The sequence below is a fragment of the Ruditapes philippinarum genome, unplaced genomic scaffold (genome assembly GCF_026571515.1).
Source record: "Ruditapes philippinarum isolate M1 unplaced genomic scaffold, ASM2657151v2 ctg298_1_1_1_1, whole genome shotgun sequence".
NCBI classification, from domain to species: domain Eukaryota; kingdom Metazoa; phylum Mollusca; class Bivalvia; order Venerida; family Veneridae; genus Ruditapes; species Ruditapes philippinarum.
In genome coordinates, this window is record NW_026853973.1 from 311,289 (window position 1) to 329,159 (window position 17,871).

General features: G+C 35.4%; 2 protein-coding genes across 2 annotated transcripts in view; one reads left to right on the top strand and one right to left on the bottom strand.

Moving 5' to 3' along the window:
• Positions 1-17,101, top strand: part of LOC132738561 (leucine-rich PPR motif-containing protein, mitochondrial-like) — an 87,653-nt gene extending 70,552 nt beyond the window's left edge. Inside the window, exons 32-39 of the mRNA XM_060726070.1 lie at positions 2,165-2,242; positions 2,875-2,943; positions 4,546-4,587; positions 5,225-5,277; positions 7,952-8,013; positions 15,847-15,925; positions 16,391-16,476; positions 17,073-17,101. Coding sequence (XP_060582053.1) covers positions 2,165-2,242; positions 2,875-2,943; positions 4,546-4,587; positions 5,225-5,277; positions 7,952-8,013; positions 15,847-15,925; positions 16,391-16,476; positions 17,073-17,101 — 498 coding nt within the window. The remainder of the gene's footprint in view (positions 1-2,164; positions 2,243-2,874; positions 2,944-4,545; positions 4,588-5,224; positions 5,278-7,951; positions 8,014-15,846; positions 15,926-16,390; positions 16,477-17,072) is intronic.
• The window catches only part of LOC132738572 (octopressin receptor-like), a 122,513-nt gene that overhangs the window by 79,755 nt on the left and 24,887 nt on the right, over positions 1-17,871 (bottom strand). The gene's annotated exons all lie outside the window — the stretch shown is intronic.

A 17,871-nucleotide genomic window follows, 5' to 3' on the forward strand; every position in this document is an offset into this window, starting at 1 on the left:
TTAATGTAGGGTGTTGTCATTTTTTACATAGAATACATTGGAAAAATGCTTTTGTTTTTGTGTGAAACTTCATGGCCTAGAGATAAATTATTTGGTAATATGGCAAGTAGTATTCTAAACAAATCATATGAATCATTTTGCATATACCATTGCATTGTGATCATTTAAGATATTTAAGTTGTTCCACAAAATTATTGTTTGTCTGCTGGAACTAAAAGTAACCAGCCTGGTCACCAGTATTGAACACAATAATGCTATCACACCGGGCTGTCAACTTTTTGCTGGCCAAGTTAAATATAAATAGATACTATCTGAAGAAAAGTGGTAGAGATTTTGTTCTTACCCAGGCGTTGGTATCGCTGTCACAATTTGTTAAAGTTTTTGCGTGTCACTTTGTAAAGGTTTTTGCCTGCATCTTAAAAACTACTGAAAGGAATGTATTGAAACTTTACAATTTTTAGCTCACCTGACCACGAAGTGGTCAAGGTGAGGTACATGTATAGTGATGGGGCTATGTCCGTCGTCGTGCGTCGTCAACAATTGGGTTGTTAACAGTCTAGCAGTCAAAGTTTTGATTGGATCATCATCAGACTTTGTCAGAATGTTTGTCTCAATGAAATACAGATCGAGTTTGAAGATGGGTCAAAAACTATGTCACAGGAGCTAAAAATAGAAAAAGCTTGTTAACACTCTAGAGGCTGCAGTTTTCATCCAGATATTCTGAAAATTTGTCAGGAAGGTTGTTTTAATGATATCTAGGTCAAGTTCGAAGATGGGTCAACTCCTGGCATAAACTAGGTCACAGGAGCTAAAAATAGAAAAAGCTTGTTAACACTGTAACAATTGGGTTGTTAACAGTCACAGTTTTGATTGGATCATCATCAAACTTTGTCAGAATGTTTGTCTCAATGAAATACAGATCGAGTTTGAAGATGGGTTATCTCGGGTTAAAAACTAGGTCACAGGAGCTAAAAATAGAAAAAGCTTGTTAACACTCTAGAGGCTGCAGTTTTCATCCAAATATTCTGGAAATTTGTCAGGAAGGTTGTTTTGATGATTTCTAGGTCAATTTCGAAGATGGGTCATCTCCAGCCAAAAACTAGGTCACAGGAGCTAAAAATAGAAAAAGCTTATTAACACTCTAGTGGCTGCAGTTTTCATCCAAATATTCTGGAAATTTGTCAGGAAGGTTGTTTTGATGATATCTAAGTCAAGTTGGAAGATGGGTCATCTCCGGTCAAAAACTAGGTCACAGGAGCTAAAAATAGAAAAAGCTTGTTAACACTGTAACAATTGGGTTGTTTACAGTCACAGTTTTGATTGGATCATCATCAAACTTTGGAAGATGGGTCATCTCCGGTCAAAAACTAGGTCACAGGAGCTAAAAATAGAAAAAGCTTGTTACACTTGTTTACACTCTTGAGGCTGCAGTTTTCATCCAAATATTCTGGAAATTTGTCAGGAAGGTTGTTTTGATGATATCTAGGTCAAGTTTGAAGATAGGTCACAGGAGCTAAAACAAGAAAAAGCTTTTTTACACTCTAGTGGCTGCAAACACTCTAGTGGCTGCAGTTTTGATCCAAATTTCCTTAAAATTGGTCAGGAAGGTTGTTTTGATGATTTCTAGGTAAAGTTTGAATATGGGTCGTGTCTGGTCAAAAATTAGGTCACATTGCCCAAATATGGAAAAATCTTTATAACACACTAGAGGTCACATGTTTGACTCAGTTGTCATCAAACTTGGCCATGATGCTTGTTTAAGACATTGCTTGGATGCGGTTGTGCCAGGTGAGTGATCCAGGGCCATCATGGCCCTCTTGTTTTATGAGAGCATTAAAGGCCAAAATCTCGAAGCCCAATACTTCTAACACGCATTTTGATGGAGCTTTGACCATTTTTGAAGTTAAAAGAATTCTACACCGACAGCTCTTGTTTTTTTCTTGATCTCAGTTTATAATGGATAATAGATTGAAGAATAGAGGGACATGTCTATATAAGAAATTCATTAATTTGGGACTGTTGTTTTTAAGAAGCATTATTTCATTTAAAAAAGACTCTTAACAACAAAAATTGTGTGATGTAGTGAGTTTTATTTAGCACCAATTTTTAGATATTTTGCTGCAAGAAAAAAAATGATGTGAAATGTTAAAATGTTTAGTTACAGGAGAGAGAGAGATTTACAGAACGTTCAAGGTATCGAAAGGTTCAGCGATCATTATCAAATGAAGAAAAACCAAAACAGGTAATTTAGCAACAGTTACCACTTCATATCATACCATATTTGAAAATGATCATTATGAAGCTGTTGTAATACAACCTTAATTAAATAGAAATAGTTGTTTAATTAATGTACAAATTTGTTTACTGTGGTTAATTAATGTACAAATTTGTTTACTTACAACATTTTAAATTGGCATAATTTCAAAACAACATAGAACTACTCGTATTAATGTAGACTTTGCAAAATTAATTCTTTCGCTCATACTAATTTATCCTTTCTGATGCAGGAGAAATTGCTCATTTTAACACAAAGTTTTCATTTTATCAGAGAGGTAGATAACATCTATGTCTCTGATTTTATTCAATACTTGTTCTTTCATTCATATGGAGCGAGTTAAAAACATCTTCAGATGCAGGACTAGGCATGCATTGACTTCATTAAAATGCACGATCTGCAAAAAATAATTGTAAATTGCTCAATGGCGTGGCCTAGACGCTGAATACAACACTGAATAATTTCTTATACCTCCTGTATAACTTTTTAATATTGGAAGACTTCAGAGTTTGTTCTCTTTCTCACTACTCAACATCTAAGACAAGGTTCATAACTGTAGATTAAATATTTTAAGAAATTAGTGAAATGTATATTTACAGGAGAAAACAGAACTTCCAAAGGTTAAAAAGGTTGTGGCATCATCGTCAAATGAAGAAAAACCCAAACAGGTAATTTAGCAACAGTTACCACATTAATTGATCATCTGTTTGTCTATTATAATAAATAATTGAGTAATATTTGTCTATTATAATAAATAACTCCAACAGACTTAAACCATATTGGTATGACTGCTCTGAGTAAGGTTTTTATGTTTTCTGAAGAAAAAAAAAAGAGTCGTGTAGTTGTTGTTTTGTTCTTCAGTAGTTATGAGTTCAGTCATACTTAAAGTTAATCCTAGGGGTCAAGGTCAGTGTTTTGAAATTTAATACATTTGTATAATTATATGTTGAATTTAAATAGATTGATGACAAATGTGCAAATAATTTCTTTACCTTTGGTATACTTTTATTGTGTCGCCTTGAAAAGGTGACATATAGGGGTTACTTTTGTCGGTGGCGGCGTCGGCGTCCGCTAAAGCTTGTCCGGAGCATAACTCAGTCACTATAATTCTGATTGACTTCAAACTTGGTATGCATGCTTCTTTCAATAACCCGAAGTGCAGTGCACAAGAACCAGTACTCTGCACTTCCTAATTTTTGAGTTATTGCCCTTTGTTAATTTTCATACTTTATTTTTGTCTGGGCCATTTCTCCTAATGTATAAAAGCCATGGACTTGAAACTTCATAGGATGATAGGTCTCATTAAGAAGAAGTGCAGTGCATAAGAACTGATACTCAGCATTTCTTATTTTTGAGTTATTGCCCTTTGTTGCTTTTCTTAATTTATTTTTGTCCTGGTCATTTTTCCTCAAGTATGAAAGCTATGGACTTGAAACATCATAGAATGATAGATCTTATTGATAAGAAGTGCAGTGTACAGAAACTGCTGCTCTGCACTTATTATTTTTTTAGTTATTGCCCTTTGTTATTTTTCATATTTCATTTTTGTCCTGGCCATTTCCCCTAAACTACATTGTTCACAATTATGGACTTGAAACTTCATAGGATGATAGATCTCATTAAAAAGAAGTGCAGTGCATAAGAACTGATATTTAGCATTTTAGTAAACCCTTGGTGTTGAAATCATCTCTGCCCTGGGTCACTTAGTATATATAGAGATTTATCTATAGGGATACATATATAAAACTTCCAGTAGAAATTTACTAGCCCAACCACAGTATACATACTTAACATATAGCAATGACCATTGAAAATATGTAAATCATGCTCGTAGGGTAAAAAAAATTTTTCCATCCAGGGGGTCATTTAGTATGCATATTCTTATTTAGTAAAATTAGCTTTAAAATTTTTCTTATCTGGATCTGTAGTGTCAAAAGCAAAACTGTCTTTGCCTAAGTGGTCTTTAAGTTTGTACAGACATGTATAGAAAACACATTAAAATATTGTTTAAAACTACAATGTAAGAGATAAGGTATTTTTCTTGTAGCATTTCCTACTTGCAGACATCTACAAATATTTGATAAATCATGCCCATCAAAAATGACACACCCAATGTGACCTAATTACTTGTGTATTGAAGAATTGTAAACTTTACTTACAATGGATCTCAGGTGAGTGATCTATGGCCATTCTTGCCCTCTTGTTGGAATTTTTTTTTTTTTTTTTTGCAAAGAAATTAATGAATGTTTGTTGGACATGTATATTTACAGGAAAAAGCAGAACCTGTTGTGGATAAAGATAAGGAAGATCAGGTAATGGAGCATAAAATATTCATGTCACAGCGCGTTGTGTTAGATAAATTATACCCTATCTTGCTGTTGTATTTGTGGTACAATCAATGCCAATTTCCTGTTAACTTTGAAATTTTAGAGGACCATGATATAGTTTGCAGATCCTCATTCGAGCGAGTGGCATCAATTGGCCCCCTAACTTGTAAATTAAAAATTTTGTTAAAAAAACCTTATGTTCAATAAGGCATTAGTAGTTATAGTTATTTCAAATAAGAACTAAAATAACATCTTTTGGGTCAATGTAAGCCCCCCACCCTTGTAGACACTAAAATTATATAGACTTCTATAGATAAAACACAACATTTAAGTCTTATTGTGTGAAATTAAAATACCAAGAGCTAATATATTTAGCATGTAGCATAAGCTTGTTGACCTTTGCAAAATTGATACTTATCATGCCCCTTGAGTCAATATTGCCCTGCTACACAGTCACTTTATATAGACTTATATAGGAAAACACATTAAATTCTTATTGTGTGAAGCTACAAAGCTGAGAATTAAGGTATTTGGCATTTAGTTGTATCCTTGCCAGATCTTCGCCAGTTTTAATTTTTTTGTTTGACAAAAACCCAGTTTAACATTATTTTTTTTACTTCAGTCCAAACTTTTGATTGGAGGAGAAAGACTGACTTTTGATGAAGTACAGGAAAGGTGAGGTTTTTATTTAATATATTTAACTATGTCAGACTTTTGCAAGATGAACTTTCATTGTCATCCCTATTGTACATGTAAATATCCAATTTCTTCTGTCTATACCAGGTTAACTTAAAATGGCGATTTGGATTTATCTTAAGTTCTACCTGCCAAGTACGATTGACTTCATAATTTACACAGCTACTAATCAATTTGGGCAAGTTACATAACTATGGATTCCATTTTTTCCAAGTTATTGCCCTTTTCAGCACTTTGAAAATTGATATGGTTAACATAAATTGGCAAGTTGGATATAGAATCTATCTTGAAGCCCTTTGTGTACAAATGACATAATAATTTCCACACTTATCAATGCAAAGTACATGATATTGCCAAGTTATATGACTGTCCTATCCATTTTTAGCTCACCTGTCACAAAGTGACAGGGTGAGCTTTTGTGATCGCTTTTCGTCCGTCGTCCGTCCGTCCGTCGTCCGTCGTCTGTAAACTTTTACTTTAAATGACATCTCGTCATAAACCACTTAGCCAATTTCATCCAAACTTCACAGGAATGTTCCTTTGGTGGTCACCTTTGAAAATTGTTCAAAGAATTTAATTACATGCAGAACTCTGGTTGCCATGGCAACCAAAAGAAAAACTTTAAATATCTTCTTCTATAAAACCCAAAGAGCAAGAGCTTAGATATTTGGCAAGAAACATCTTCTAGTGAGTGTCTACCAAGTTTGTTCAAATAAAAGCCCTTGGGTCAAAATTGGCCCAGCCCCAGGGGGTCATTGATTTTCCCTATATGCATATAGTAAAAACTTAAAAAATCTTCTTTTAAAGAACCCAAAGAGCTAGAGCTTAGATATTTAGCATGAAACATCTTCTAATGGGTTTCTACCAAGTTTGTTCAAATAAAAGCCCTTGGGTCAAAACTGGCCCTGCCCTATGTGTGTCATTGTTTTTAACTATATGTGTAAAGAAAAAACTTGACCAGCTAGACCTTAGATGTTTAGCATGAAACATCTTCTAATGGGTTTCTACCAAGTTTGTTCAAATAAAAGCCCTTGGGTCAAAACTGGCCCTACCCTAGGTGTGTCATTGTTTTTAACTATATGTGCAGTGTTTCTGCCAGAGCGCGTTTTTGCGTTTTTGGCGCACTATTTTCAGCCATGACGCAATGAAATTTAGTTAGTGCGTATTTTGTGACGCAAGAATTTCACCGTCGCTGATTTCAACACGAGTCAGATATACAGACTATAAACAGTCAATTCAGTATAAAAATGTACGGAATGTTTACCGTGGGCTCCACTATAATTTTAATGAGAAATGAAATTTACCGGGTCCGTGGTCCGGCATTTAGCCAATTTCAACTAGTTAATAAACGCTTTCATTTATACGATACTGCATATATTAAAAGCGCCCAGACAAAATTATTTATTTTGTTGTCATATTCCGCGAACGAATTAACTGTCTGCTGGAAAATGCCGTCCGCTCCAAAATAGCGGAGATTGACCAATTTCTTTACGAAAAATACACAAAATATTGTTGTTCATGAACAAAAAGAAGTATCATATAAAAAAATGTTGACATGGACCCCAATTCCCCGAAAGAAAAACAATCCATTATAAATGGTGTAATTTTGTTGATGATATATACAGGTGAATAAATTGACAAAAAAAATTAAAAGAACTATTTAAAAATATAATACAAAAACAAGTATTTAAGTTAACAATATTTTTATTCACATATAGTTGAACTACATGATGGTACATAAATGTTCTCAGGCAAGAAGTAAAGTGCCTTAGAAAATAAAACTTATAAAGTGTTACCTGTTGTTTTTTACATTTTTGTTAAATTTATTTGCATGACCCTTATGAATTTGAAATGACCCCTAAAATATCATACAGGGGGTCATAAAAGACCCTCAGAAAATCAGAGCTGGCAGAAACACTGTATGTGTAAAGAAAAAACTTGACCAGCTAGACCTTAGATGTTTAGCATGGAACATCTTCTAATGGGTGTCTACCAAGTTTGTTCAAACAAAAGCCCTTGGGTTTAAACTGGCCCAGCTCCAGGGGCCTATATACAGGTGAGCGACTTCAGGGCCATCATTATGATGGCCCTCTTGTTTCCAGTTAGTTAGAAAATATGAGCCGCGTCACGGCAAAACCAATATAGTGCGTTTGCGACCAGCATGGATCCAGACCAGCCTGCACATCCGCGCAGTCTGATCAGGATCCATGCTGTTCGCTAACCAACCCTATTACAAGTAGAGAAACTGATAGCGAACAGCATAGATCCTGATCAGACTGCGCAGATGCGCAGGCTGGTCTGGATCCATGCTGGTCGCAAACGCACTGTTGGTTTTGTCGTGATGCGGCTCATATGGTTAACCTATTCTGGCAAGATGAATTTATTTTACTATAAAATTTATCTTAGTTACTTCATTTATTTGATGAAATATTCCATATTTGGTAGGTGGATACCTTTAATGGTCCTCTTACTTTCAGTTGAGTTAGGGTCACTAGATCAAGGTAACTGGTGTAAAAAAATAAATTTTTACGATCTTAATGTTGCTTTTTGGGTGAAAACAGGTTTATAGTGAATTAGATCATTGTTCATGAAAATAATACTATCATACACTGTATACAGACTTTTATGACCTATAATTGAATTAACACTATAGGTTCCATGATATGACTGATGAAGAATTACACGAGAATCTTCCTAGTGGAGATATGGGGACTAGTAAGTATCTAAAGCAAGATTTAACATGTTCTACCACGTGTCTTATTAGCCCAAATTTGTAAATTGTCATTTCAAACAAAGTTCTTATTGCCCAAAATCTAGTAAAGAATTTAATTTTTATTCAAGGATATATATATAAGGGCAGTTAGGCTATTCAGCGAGATTGAATTTTTTTAGCTGCTTTGCATTACTATATATAGCCACTTTAAGGATGCAACATCTTATTTTTTGGGCTGGACCTAAATAATGTTTAGTGTGTGAAATTTGTTTTTGTCCAATAGGATTGCAGTTTTTCAATTGAATCGTAACACATTTATCACGGTAAAAACAGCAAACTGTTAATCAGTCTAGTAAATGGACTGTTTTAAAAAATAATTTTAAACACTAAGCTGGTTAAAATGTATTAGTACATATTAACAAAATGGAATCGGTTGCATGGCTATGCCGCACCTGACCAATTTAATTTTGTAAATACGGACTAATAAACTTTAATCTATACTTAAACAAAAATGTTTTAATGTACATGTTACCTATTTTTATACGCCCGTTTGAAAAACGGGACGTATTATGGGAACGCCCCGGGCGGGTGGGCGGCGTCCAATTTTGTCCGGAGCATATCTCCTACATGTATGGAGGGATTTAAATGAAACTTCATAGAAATGTTCACCACTATGAGGAGCAGTGTTGCGCACATGAACCAGGTCTCTAGGTCAAAGGTCAAGGTCACACTTAGAGCTCATTGAAAAATGCTTGTCCGGAGCAAAACTTCCACATGGGTATAGAGGGATTTCAATATTACTTGGCACAAATGTTTACCATTGTGAGGCAGAGTGTCGCGCGCAAGATTCAGGTCCTTGCGGCCAAGGTCAAGGTCACACATAGAGGTCAAAGTTCAGATAAAAATATGAAGATGTGTATATGGACCATTCAGTCATCATTTATTGAGGGATTGTAACACAAATGGTTATTATCAAGACTATGGCTGTGATACATATAATTTAGGTCAATATATACAAGGTCAAGGTCACTAAAGATGATGAAATATCCAGATTTTGTCTGGAGCATATCTCCTACACGCATGGAGGGATTTTAATGAAATTTCATAGAAATGTTCACCATTATGAGAAGCCATGTCACGCACATGAACTAGGTCTCTAGGTCAAAGGTCAAGGTCACACTTAGAGCTCATTGAAAAACGCTTGTCCGGAGCAAAACTTCCACGTGCATAGAGGGATTTCAATATAACTTGGCACAAATGTTCACCATTGTGAGGCGGAGTGTCGCGCACAAAATTCAGGTCCCTGCAGCCAAGGTCAAGGTCACACATAGAGGTCAAAGTTTAGATAAAAATATGAAGATGTGTATAGGGACGATTTAATCATCATTTATTGAGGGATTGTAACACAAATGGTCATTATCATGACTACGGCTGTGACACATGTACTTTAGGTCAATATATGCAAGGTCAAGGTCCAAAAAGATGATGAAATATCCAGATTTTGTCTGGAGCATATCACCTACATGCAGGGAAGAATTTTTATAATACTTTATGGAAATGTTTCACCACCATGATATGTATTGCTCCATGCATGATCCAGGTCAAAGGTCAAGGTCACACTTAGAGCTCATTGAAAAACGCTTGTCCGGAGCAAAACTTCTACATTCATAGGGGGATTTCAATATAACTTGGCACAAATGTTCACCATTGTGAGGCTGAGTGTCGCACGCAAAATTTAGATCCCTGCGACCAAAGTCAAGGTTACACATAGAGGTCAAAGTTCAGATAAAAATTTGAAGATGTGTATAGGGACCATTTAGTCATCATTTATTGATGGATTGTAGCACAAATTGTAACTATCATGACTACAGGTGTGACACATTTAATTTAGGTTAATATTTGCAAGGTCAAGGTCACTGGAGATGATTAAATATCCAGATGTTGTCCGGAGCATATTTTCTACATGCATGGAGAAATTTTAATGTTACTTTATAGAATGGTTCACCACCATGAGACGTAGTGCCCTGCACATGAACCAAGTCTCAGGTCAAAGGTGAAGGTCACAGTTAGAGCTCATAGAAAAACGCTTGTCTGGAGCAAAACTTCTACATGCATAGAGGGATTTCAATATAATTTGGCACAAATGTTCATCATTGTGAAGCTGAGTGCCATGCATAAAATTCAGGTCCCTGCGACCAAGGTCAAGGTCACACATCCTGTGCATATCTTCCCTACTGATTTGTTTTAAGGTTCATTTAACAACACAGTGCCAAGAATAAAAACTTGCTTGCTAGATAACACTTATCCATAATGCCCCCATCTCCATCTAAAGCTTTCGTAAACGGGCGTATTTTGTGACTATGGCACCCTTGTTTTTTTTAAAAATGGCAATGGCCTAGGAAGCAATACAGTTCTTCTGCTGTTTGTATTTTAGAATTGGCAGCATTACTGGGAAATCATATTCAGTTTTAGCACTTTAGCCGACACTTTGATATTTTGATGTAATTGCCATACCTTGCCCAGGGACCACTCACCAGATTTTTTACCCCAGATCAACTTATTATGACCTTGAGCTTTAAATGACATTGACTTTCAAGGTCAAATGATTGAACTTTGATTAAGTTGTCATAGTTATTTATGTACGGATTTGATTCATACATGGACAAAACAACACTTGTGACCAAACGACATGTTGAATAATTTAGATATGACCCTGATCTTTTAATGACTGACTGTCAAGGTCAGATCATTATACCCCCAAAAACAAAGTTTGGGGGGGTATATTTTGGAGTCACCCGGTGGTCGGTCGGTCAAACGGTCCGTTGCATTTTCCTTGTCCGGAGCATAACTTGAAAACTAATGGTTGGAAGTCAATATAACTTCATACAATGGTCAAGCACATTGAGAGGAAGTGCAGTGCACAGGAACCATAACTCTATCTAAAGTAATTACAGAGTTATTGCCCTTTGTTACTTTTCCATTGCTTTCTTTTGTCCGGACCATAACTTGAAGACTAATGGTTTGAATTCAATATAATTTCATACAATGGTCAAGCACATTGAGAGGAAGTGCAGTGCACAAGAACCATAACTCTAGACTATCTTGACAAATTACAGAGTTACTGCCCTTTGTTACTTTCCCTTGTCCAGAGCATAACTTGAAAACTACTGTTTGGAATTCAAAACAATTTCATACAATTGTCAAGCACAATAAGGGGAAGTGCAGTGCACAAGAACCATAACTCTATCTAAAGTAATTACAGAGTTATTGCCCTTTGTTACTTTTCCATTGCTTTCTTTTGTCTGGACTATAACTTGAAGACTAATGGTTGGAATTCAATATAATTTTATACAATGGTCAAGCACATTGAGAGGAAGTGCAGTGCACAAGAACCATAACTCTATCTTGACAAATTACAGAGTTACTGCCCTTTGTTACTTTCCCTTGTCCAGAGCATAACTTGAAAACTACTGTTTGGAATTCAAAACAATTTCATACAATTGTCAAGCACAATAAGGGGAAGTGCAGTGCACAAGAACCATAACTTTATCTAAAGTAATTACAGAGTTATTGCCCTTTGTTACTTTTCCATTGCTTTCTTCTGTCCGGACCATAACATGAAGACTAATGGTTGGAATTCAATATAACATCATACAATGGCCAAGCACAGTAAGAGGAAGTGCAGTGCACAAGAACCATAACTTCATCTTGACTAATTACAGAGTTATTGCCCTTTGTTACTTTTCCATTGCTTTCTTTTGTCCGGACCATAACTTGAAGACTAATGGTTGGAATTCAATATAACATCATACAGTTGTCAAGCACAGTTAGAGGAAGTGCAGTGCACAAGAACCATAACTCCAACTTGACTAATGACAGAGTTACTGCCCTTTGTTACTTTTCCTTGTTTCAAAACAACTTCATACAATTGTCAAGCACAATAAGGGGAAGTGCAGTGCACAAGAACCATAACTTCATGTTGACTAATTACAGAGTTATTGCCCTTTGTTACTTTTCCATTGCTTTTTTTGTCCGGAGCATAACTTGAAGACAAATGGTTGAATTCAATATAACATCATACAATGGTCAAGGCACAGTTAGAGGAAGTTGCGTGCACAAGAACCATAAACTCCATCTTGACTAATTACAGAGTTATCGCCCTTTGTTACTTTTCCTTGTCCGGACCATTACTTGAAAACTACTGGTTGGAATTCAATACAACTTCATACAGTTGTCAAGCACAATAAGAGGAAGTGCAGTGCACAAGAACAATAACATCATTTTGACCAAATTTACAAAGTTATTGCCCTTTGATTACTTATCCTTTGTCCAGAGCATAACTTAAAACGTTACTGGTTTGGAATTAAAAAAAACTTTTATACAATGATCAAGCACAAAAGGAGGAAGTGCAGTGCACAAAAACTATAACTCTGTCTAGAGTAATTATAGAGTTATTGCCCTTTGTTACTTTTTCATTGCTTTTTTTCTTGTCCAGAGCATAACTTGAAAACTACTAGTTGTTGGAATTCAATTCAATTTCATACAATGGTCAAGTATATTGAGAGGAAGCACAGTGTACAGAAATCATAACTCTTTCTGGACTCATTTAAAGTTTTTGCCCTTTGTCACTTTTTATTGTCCAGTGCATAACTTGAAAATTAATGGTTGAAATTCAATGAAACTTTATACAATGGTCAAGGGCAGTGAGATGAAGTGCATTGCTCAAGAACGATAACTCCATTTGGACTAATTACAGTTATTGCCCTGTGTTTTTTTGTCCTGTGCATATCTTGAAAACTTGTAGATGGAATTCAATACAACTTCATATAATGGTCAAGTGCAATGAGAGGAAGTGCAGTGTACAATAACCATAACTCCATCTTCAGTATTTATAGAGTTATTGCCCTTTGTTCCTTTTCCTTGTCTTTCTGGACTTATTGCAGAGTAATTCAATAAAACTTCATCAATGGCCAACCACATTGAAAGGAAATGCAACATACAAGAACCGCAACTATCTTTAATTGCCCACAACCATAACTGTATTTCAATTGTTTTACAAGGTATTCTGTTACTAGCAACATCCTCATTTCCGAAGCAGTCTTGCGGGGGTATTAATCACACTTACTGATAGTTCTAGTTAAATTTTGCTTGTATTTTCTTAATTTTGCCATTTATTTATGGAAATGATTCAAACTTGGACAAACCAACAAGTAAGACTAGACAGACCTATGTAAATAAAAAAAGGAAAACCTTAAATATTTAATCTTTAAATTTCCTTATAAAGATTAGTTTAAACAGTTTGTTTGCTTTTAGAAAAAGTAAATAAAAGTGGAGCATTGCCCCTGCCCATTGGTGGCTTGTTTTAGGACATGTAAACCTGCCATATTATAAATGAATTTATATGTCTTTATTTTTATATACAGAAATTTATTTTAGTTTGATTGTGTAGGAAGCTATTAGCTTATAAACGCACTTTCAAATTCATTCCTGGAACCAATCAGTACTGAGCAATGAGTGTAAAGTTTCTTGCTCAAGGAAACAACGACTTGCCCCTGTCAGGGTTTGAACCCATGTGGCTAGCGATCATAAGATTACTAGTCCGAAGCATTAACCACTCAGCCATGCCACCACTAGTCTTTATTTTTGAAAATTATAGACAACAAAAAATTTAAACACAAGTTTCAATTTGCAGATAAGCTATGATATAAGAAACTTCTTACACAGATATAACTCTGTGATGATACCAGTAAAAGCAATAAACCTTCCCAATTTACCATTACTTAATATAGACATTGACCATCATATTTTAGCCGGATATTAAAAAATGGCTGCCGACGAAAGCAACAGTGAAGGTTGATAATGTGTAATTATGGCTAGTAAGAAGAAATTTAAGAAAACAAAAATTGATCAGTTTTTCTGCAATATTCAATAATAAGATACACTAACCACTGTACATGTGTATATTTGAGTTTAAAAAAATGTGTCTTATAATTAGATATGGACAGTTTTCATTGTGAGTCCTGAATAACATTTGTGTTATTATGCCCCCATTTCGAAGAAAAGGGGGTATATTGCTTTGCACTTGTCAGTCCGTCGGTCCGTAGACCAAGTGGTTTCCGAGTGATAATTAAAGAACCCTTAGGCCTAGGAACTTCAAACTTGGTATGGTGATTGGTCATGACCAGTAGATGACCCCTATTGATTTTGGGGTCAAGGGGTCAAAGGTCAAGGTCACATTGACCTTGTAAGCAAAAACGGTTTCCGATCAATAACTAAAGAACCTTAAGGCCTAGGAACTTCAAACTTGATATGGTGATTGGTCATGATCAGTAGATGATCCCTATTGATTTTGGGGTCAAGGGGTCAAAGGTCAAGGTCACATTGACCTTGTAAGCAAAAACGGTTTCCGATCAATAACTAAAGAACTTTAAGGCTTAGGAACTTCAAACTTGGTATGGTGATTGGTCATGATCAGTAGATGACCCCTATTGATTTTGGGGTCAAGGGGTCAAAGGTCAAGGTCACATTGACCTTGTAAGCAATAATGGTTTCCGATCAATAACTTAAGAACTTTAAGGCCTAGGAACTTCAAACTTGGTATGGTGATTGGTCATGATCAGTAGATGACCCCTATTGATTTTAGGGTCAAGGGGTCAAAGGTCAAGGTCACATTGACCTCTTGGGTAAAAACGGTTTCTGATCAATAACAAAAGAACCCTTAGGCCTAGGAACTTCAAACTTGGTATGGTGATTGGCATGACCAGCAGATAACCCCTATTGATTTTGGGGTTAATGGGTCAAATGTCAAGGTCACATTGACCTTGTAGGTAAAAACGATTTCCGATCAATAACGAAAGAACCCTTAGGCCTAGGAACTTCAAACGTGGTATTGTGATTGGTCATGACCAGCAGATGACCCCTATTGATTTTGGGGTCAAGGGGTCAAAGGTCAAGGTCACATTGACTTTGTAGGTAAAAATGGTTTCCGATCAATAACTTAAGAACCCTTATGCCTAGGAACTTCAAACTTGGTATGGTGATTGGTCATGACCAGCAGATGACCCCTATTTATTTTGGGGTTAAGGGGTCAAAGGTCAAGGTCACATTGACCTTGTAGGTAAAAACGGTTTCCGATCAATAACGAAAGAACCCTTAGGCCTAGGGACTTTAAACTTGATATGGTGATTGGTCATGATCAGTAGATGACCCCTATTGACTTTGGGGTCAATGGGTCAAAGGTCAAGGTCACATTGACCTCTTAGGTAAAAACGGTTTCCGATCAATAACGAAAGAACCCTTAGGCCTAGGAACTTCAAACTTGGTATGATTATTGGTCATGACCAGTAGATGACCCCTATTGATATTGGGGTTAAGGGGTCAAAGGGCAAGGTCACATTGACCTTGTAGGTAAAAATGCTTTCAAATCAATAACTTAAGAACCCTTTGGCCTAGGAACTTCAAACATGGTATGGTGATTGGTCATGACCAGCAGATGACCTATTGATTTTGGGGTCAAGGGGTCAAAGGTCAAGGTCACATTGACCTTGTATGTTAAAACGGTTTCCGATCAATTAACTAAAAACGCTTAGGCCTAGGAACTTCAAACTTTGTATGATGATTGGTCGTGACCAGCAGATGACCCCTATTGAGTTTTGGGTCAAGGGGTCAAAGGTTAAGGTCATGACCAGTAGATACTTGATAACCCTTATTAATTGTTTGATCACTGGGTCAGAAGTCATAATAACCTTATCACATGACTAATTGGCTGCTGATAGGGGGCATACATGTTTTACAAACATATCTTGTTTATACAGTGTTTATATATCTCATTTCAGGATTTGTAAAGTTTCTAAATAGGAAACGTGATATAGATTTGATGAAGAGACTCCCAGATGATTTAACTCAGAAAATATTGTAAGTGGAGGTTTTTTTTGTCCTTAGTTTAAAATATGTTTTTCTAGCTAAATTTTTTTTCCAGTCCTTCCAGAAACCTTATTTGTAGAACTTTTTGAAAGTTGAGTAATTAATAAATAAACATTAATTATGTAAACATTTTGAGTTTAAGCCTAATTTGGGTCAATCTATGTAATGCATTTCTAGTTACACTTTAACTTGTACAATCATTGAAGGATGACTTTCATATTTGATAAGAGCATATCTTTGGTGGACCTTTAACTTTGTTTGGATTTATTGGTTAGTAGGGTTAAGGGCAAGGTCAAAAATGCTAAAAATAAATCAAAATTCCTATATATTTTGTACTGGAATGCATCAACAAATATAAAAGTTCCTGTAGCATTCATAAACATGTTCTTTGTGTTTTGTGCATGTACTCGTATATTGTTAAAATTGACTATTTAAATGTTACCTTTTTATTAACAGTGCATCTAACGCATTAAGGAGAAAAACTGCATCCATTGACATGATGCAATTATTGTATGAGAGACATCATGATAAAGTTTTACAAGGTAAGATTTTGAAAAAAAAAATTAATTCCTTTTTATATGCTCAAAAGAATTTCGGGCATATTATGTTATACCCCCTGGCGTCTGTCCGTCCGTTAGCAATTTGGTTTCCGGATCATAACTTAAGTTCCATTTGGCCCACAATATTCAAACTTCATAGGATGATTGTCCATATTTGGTAGAAGACCCCTATTGATTTTGGGGTCACAAGGTCAAGGTCACTGACCTTAAAACTGAAAACAGTTTACGGAGCATAACTTAAGTCCCATTTGGCCTACAGTGTTCAAACTTCATAGGATGATTGTCTATATTGGGTAGAAGACCCCTATTGATTTTGAGGTCAAAGGTCAAGGTCACTATTTTAAACTGAAAACAATTTCTTGAGCATAACTTAAGTAATCAGGCTGTCCAGCATCCCTAAAATTCCTAAAAAATCCTAATTTTTTTCAGCTTGGCTAAATTTCCTTAAAAAAATGAAAAATTCAAAGGGAATTCCTAAAAAAGCCCTATTTTTTCACTTAATTCCTATTTTTTTATCTTTTGTGATAAATATATCGTGAAACAACCATGTTTCAATCTCAACCTTAATTGGAACACAGTCAGTGGAGCTGATGTCATGTCTGACTAAATTACATGAAGTCACATGTTGTATTTACTTCAACTCATACAGAAATGCTATACTTGATTGTCAGATGTTATCAGAAAAATAATAGGAAACTGTTAACTTTGTTTTAAATGGAAAAATGAAAACTGGCTGACATTGACTATATCAAAATAGTCACCTGTTTCAAATTGTGATAAAAAAATTTCCAAGGAAGTAAGTTTTTATTGGCTATAGAGTTTTTACCATTTACCTCAGTCTTAGGTGTATTTAAAGCAACTATTTACATGATGAACCACTAAATTTCATCAATTTCTATGTAGGGGTCCTTATTAATAAAACAAGTTATTTTCAAGTGATGACTAGAACAGATCTTTTGTAAGTGATACCAGCTGGCAGATCTAGACAAGTTTCCATATTTGCTAATTATAAAGTGGGTAATGTAAACTGGCAGTAGTGATTGGATGCTTTTACAATTTTGCTACCCAATTAGCTTACTAAGAAGTGACACCTTCAGCTGCCCTTTTTGTACGCATTAACATGTACTGAACTTATGTTATAACATATAGTGTAAGTTTTTTAAAATCTGGAAAAAAACTGTTGAAAATGATTGAAAAAACTGACACTGTTGTGAAATTTTCTACAATTTTTAGTAGCCTGATTTATCTTGAACAAATTCATCATAGGTATATACCCTGCTGTTTGAATTTAAGTTGGAATGACTTGAGTGGGTCATATCATTTTTATTGTTTTTTAAGATCAAGACTTGTTGAAAATGTACCAACCCATGTCATGGT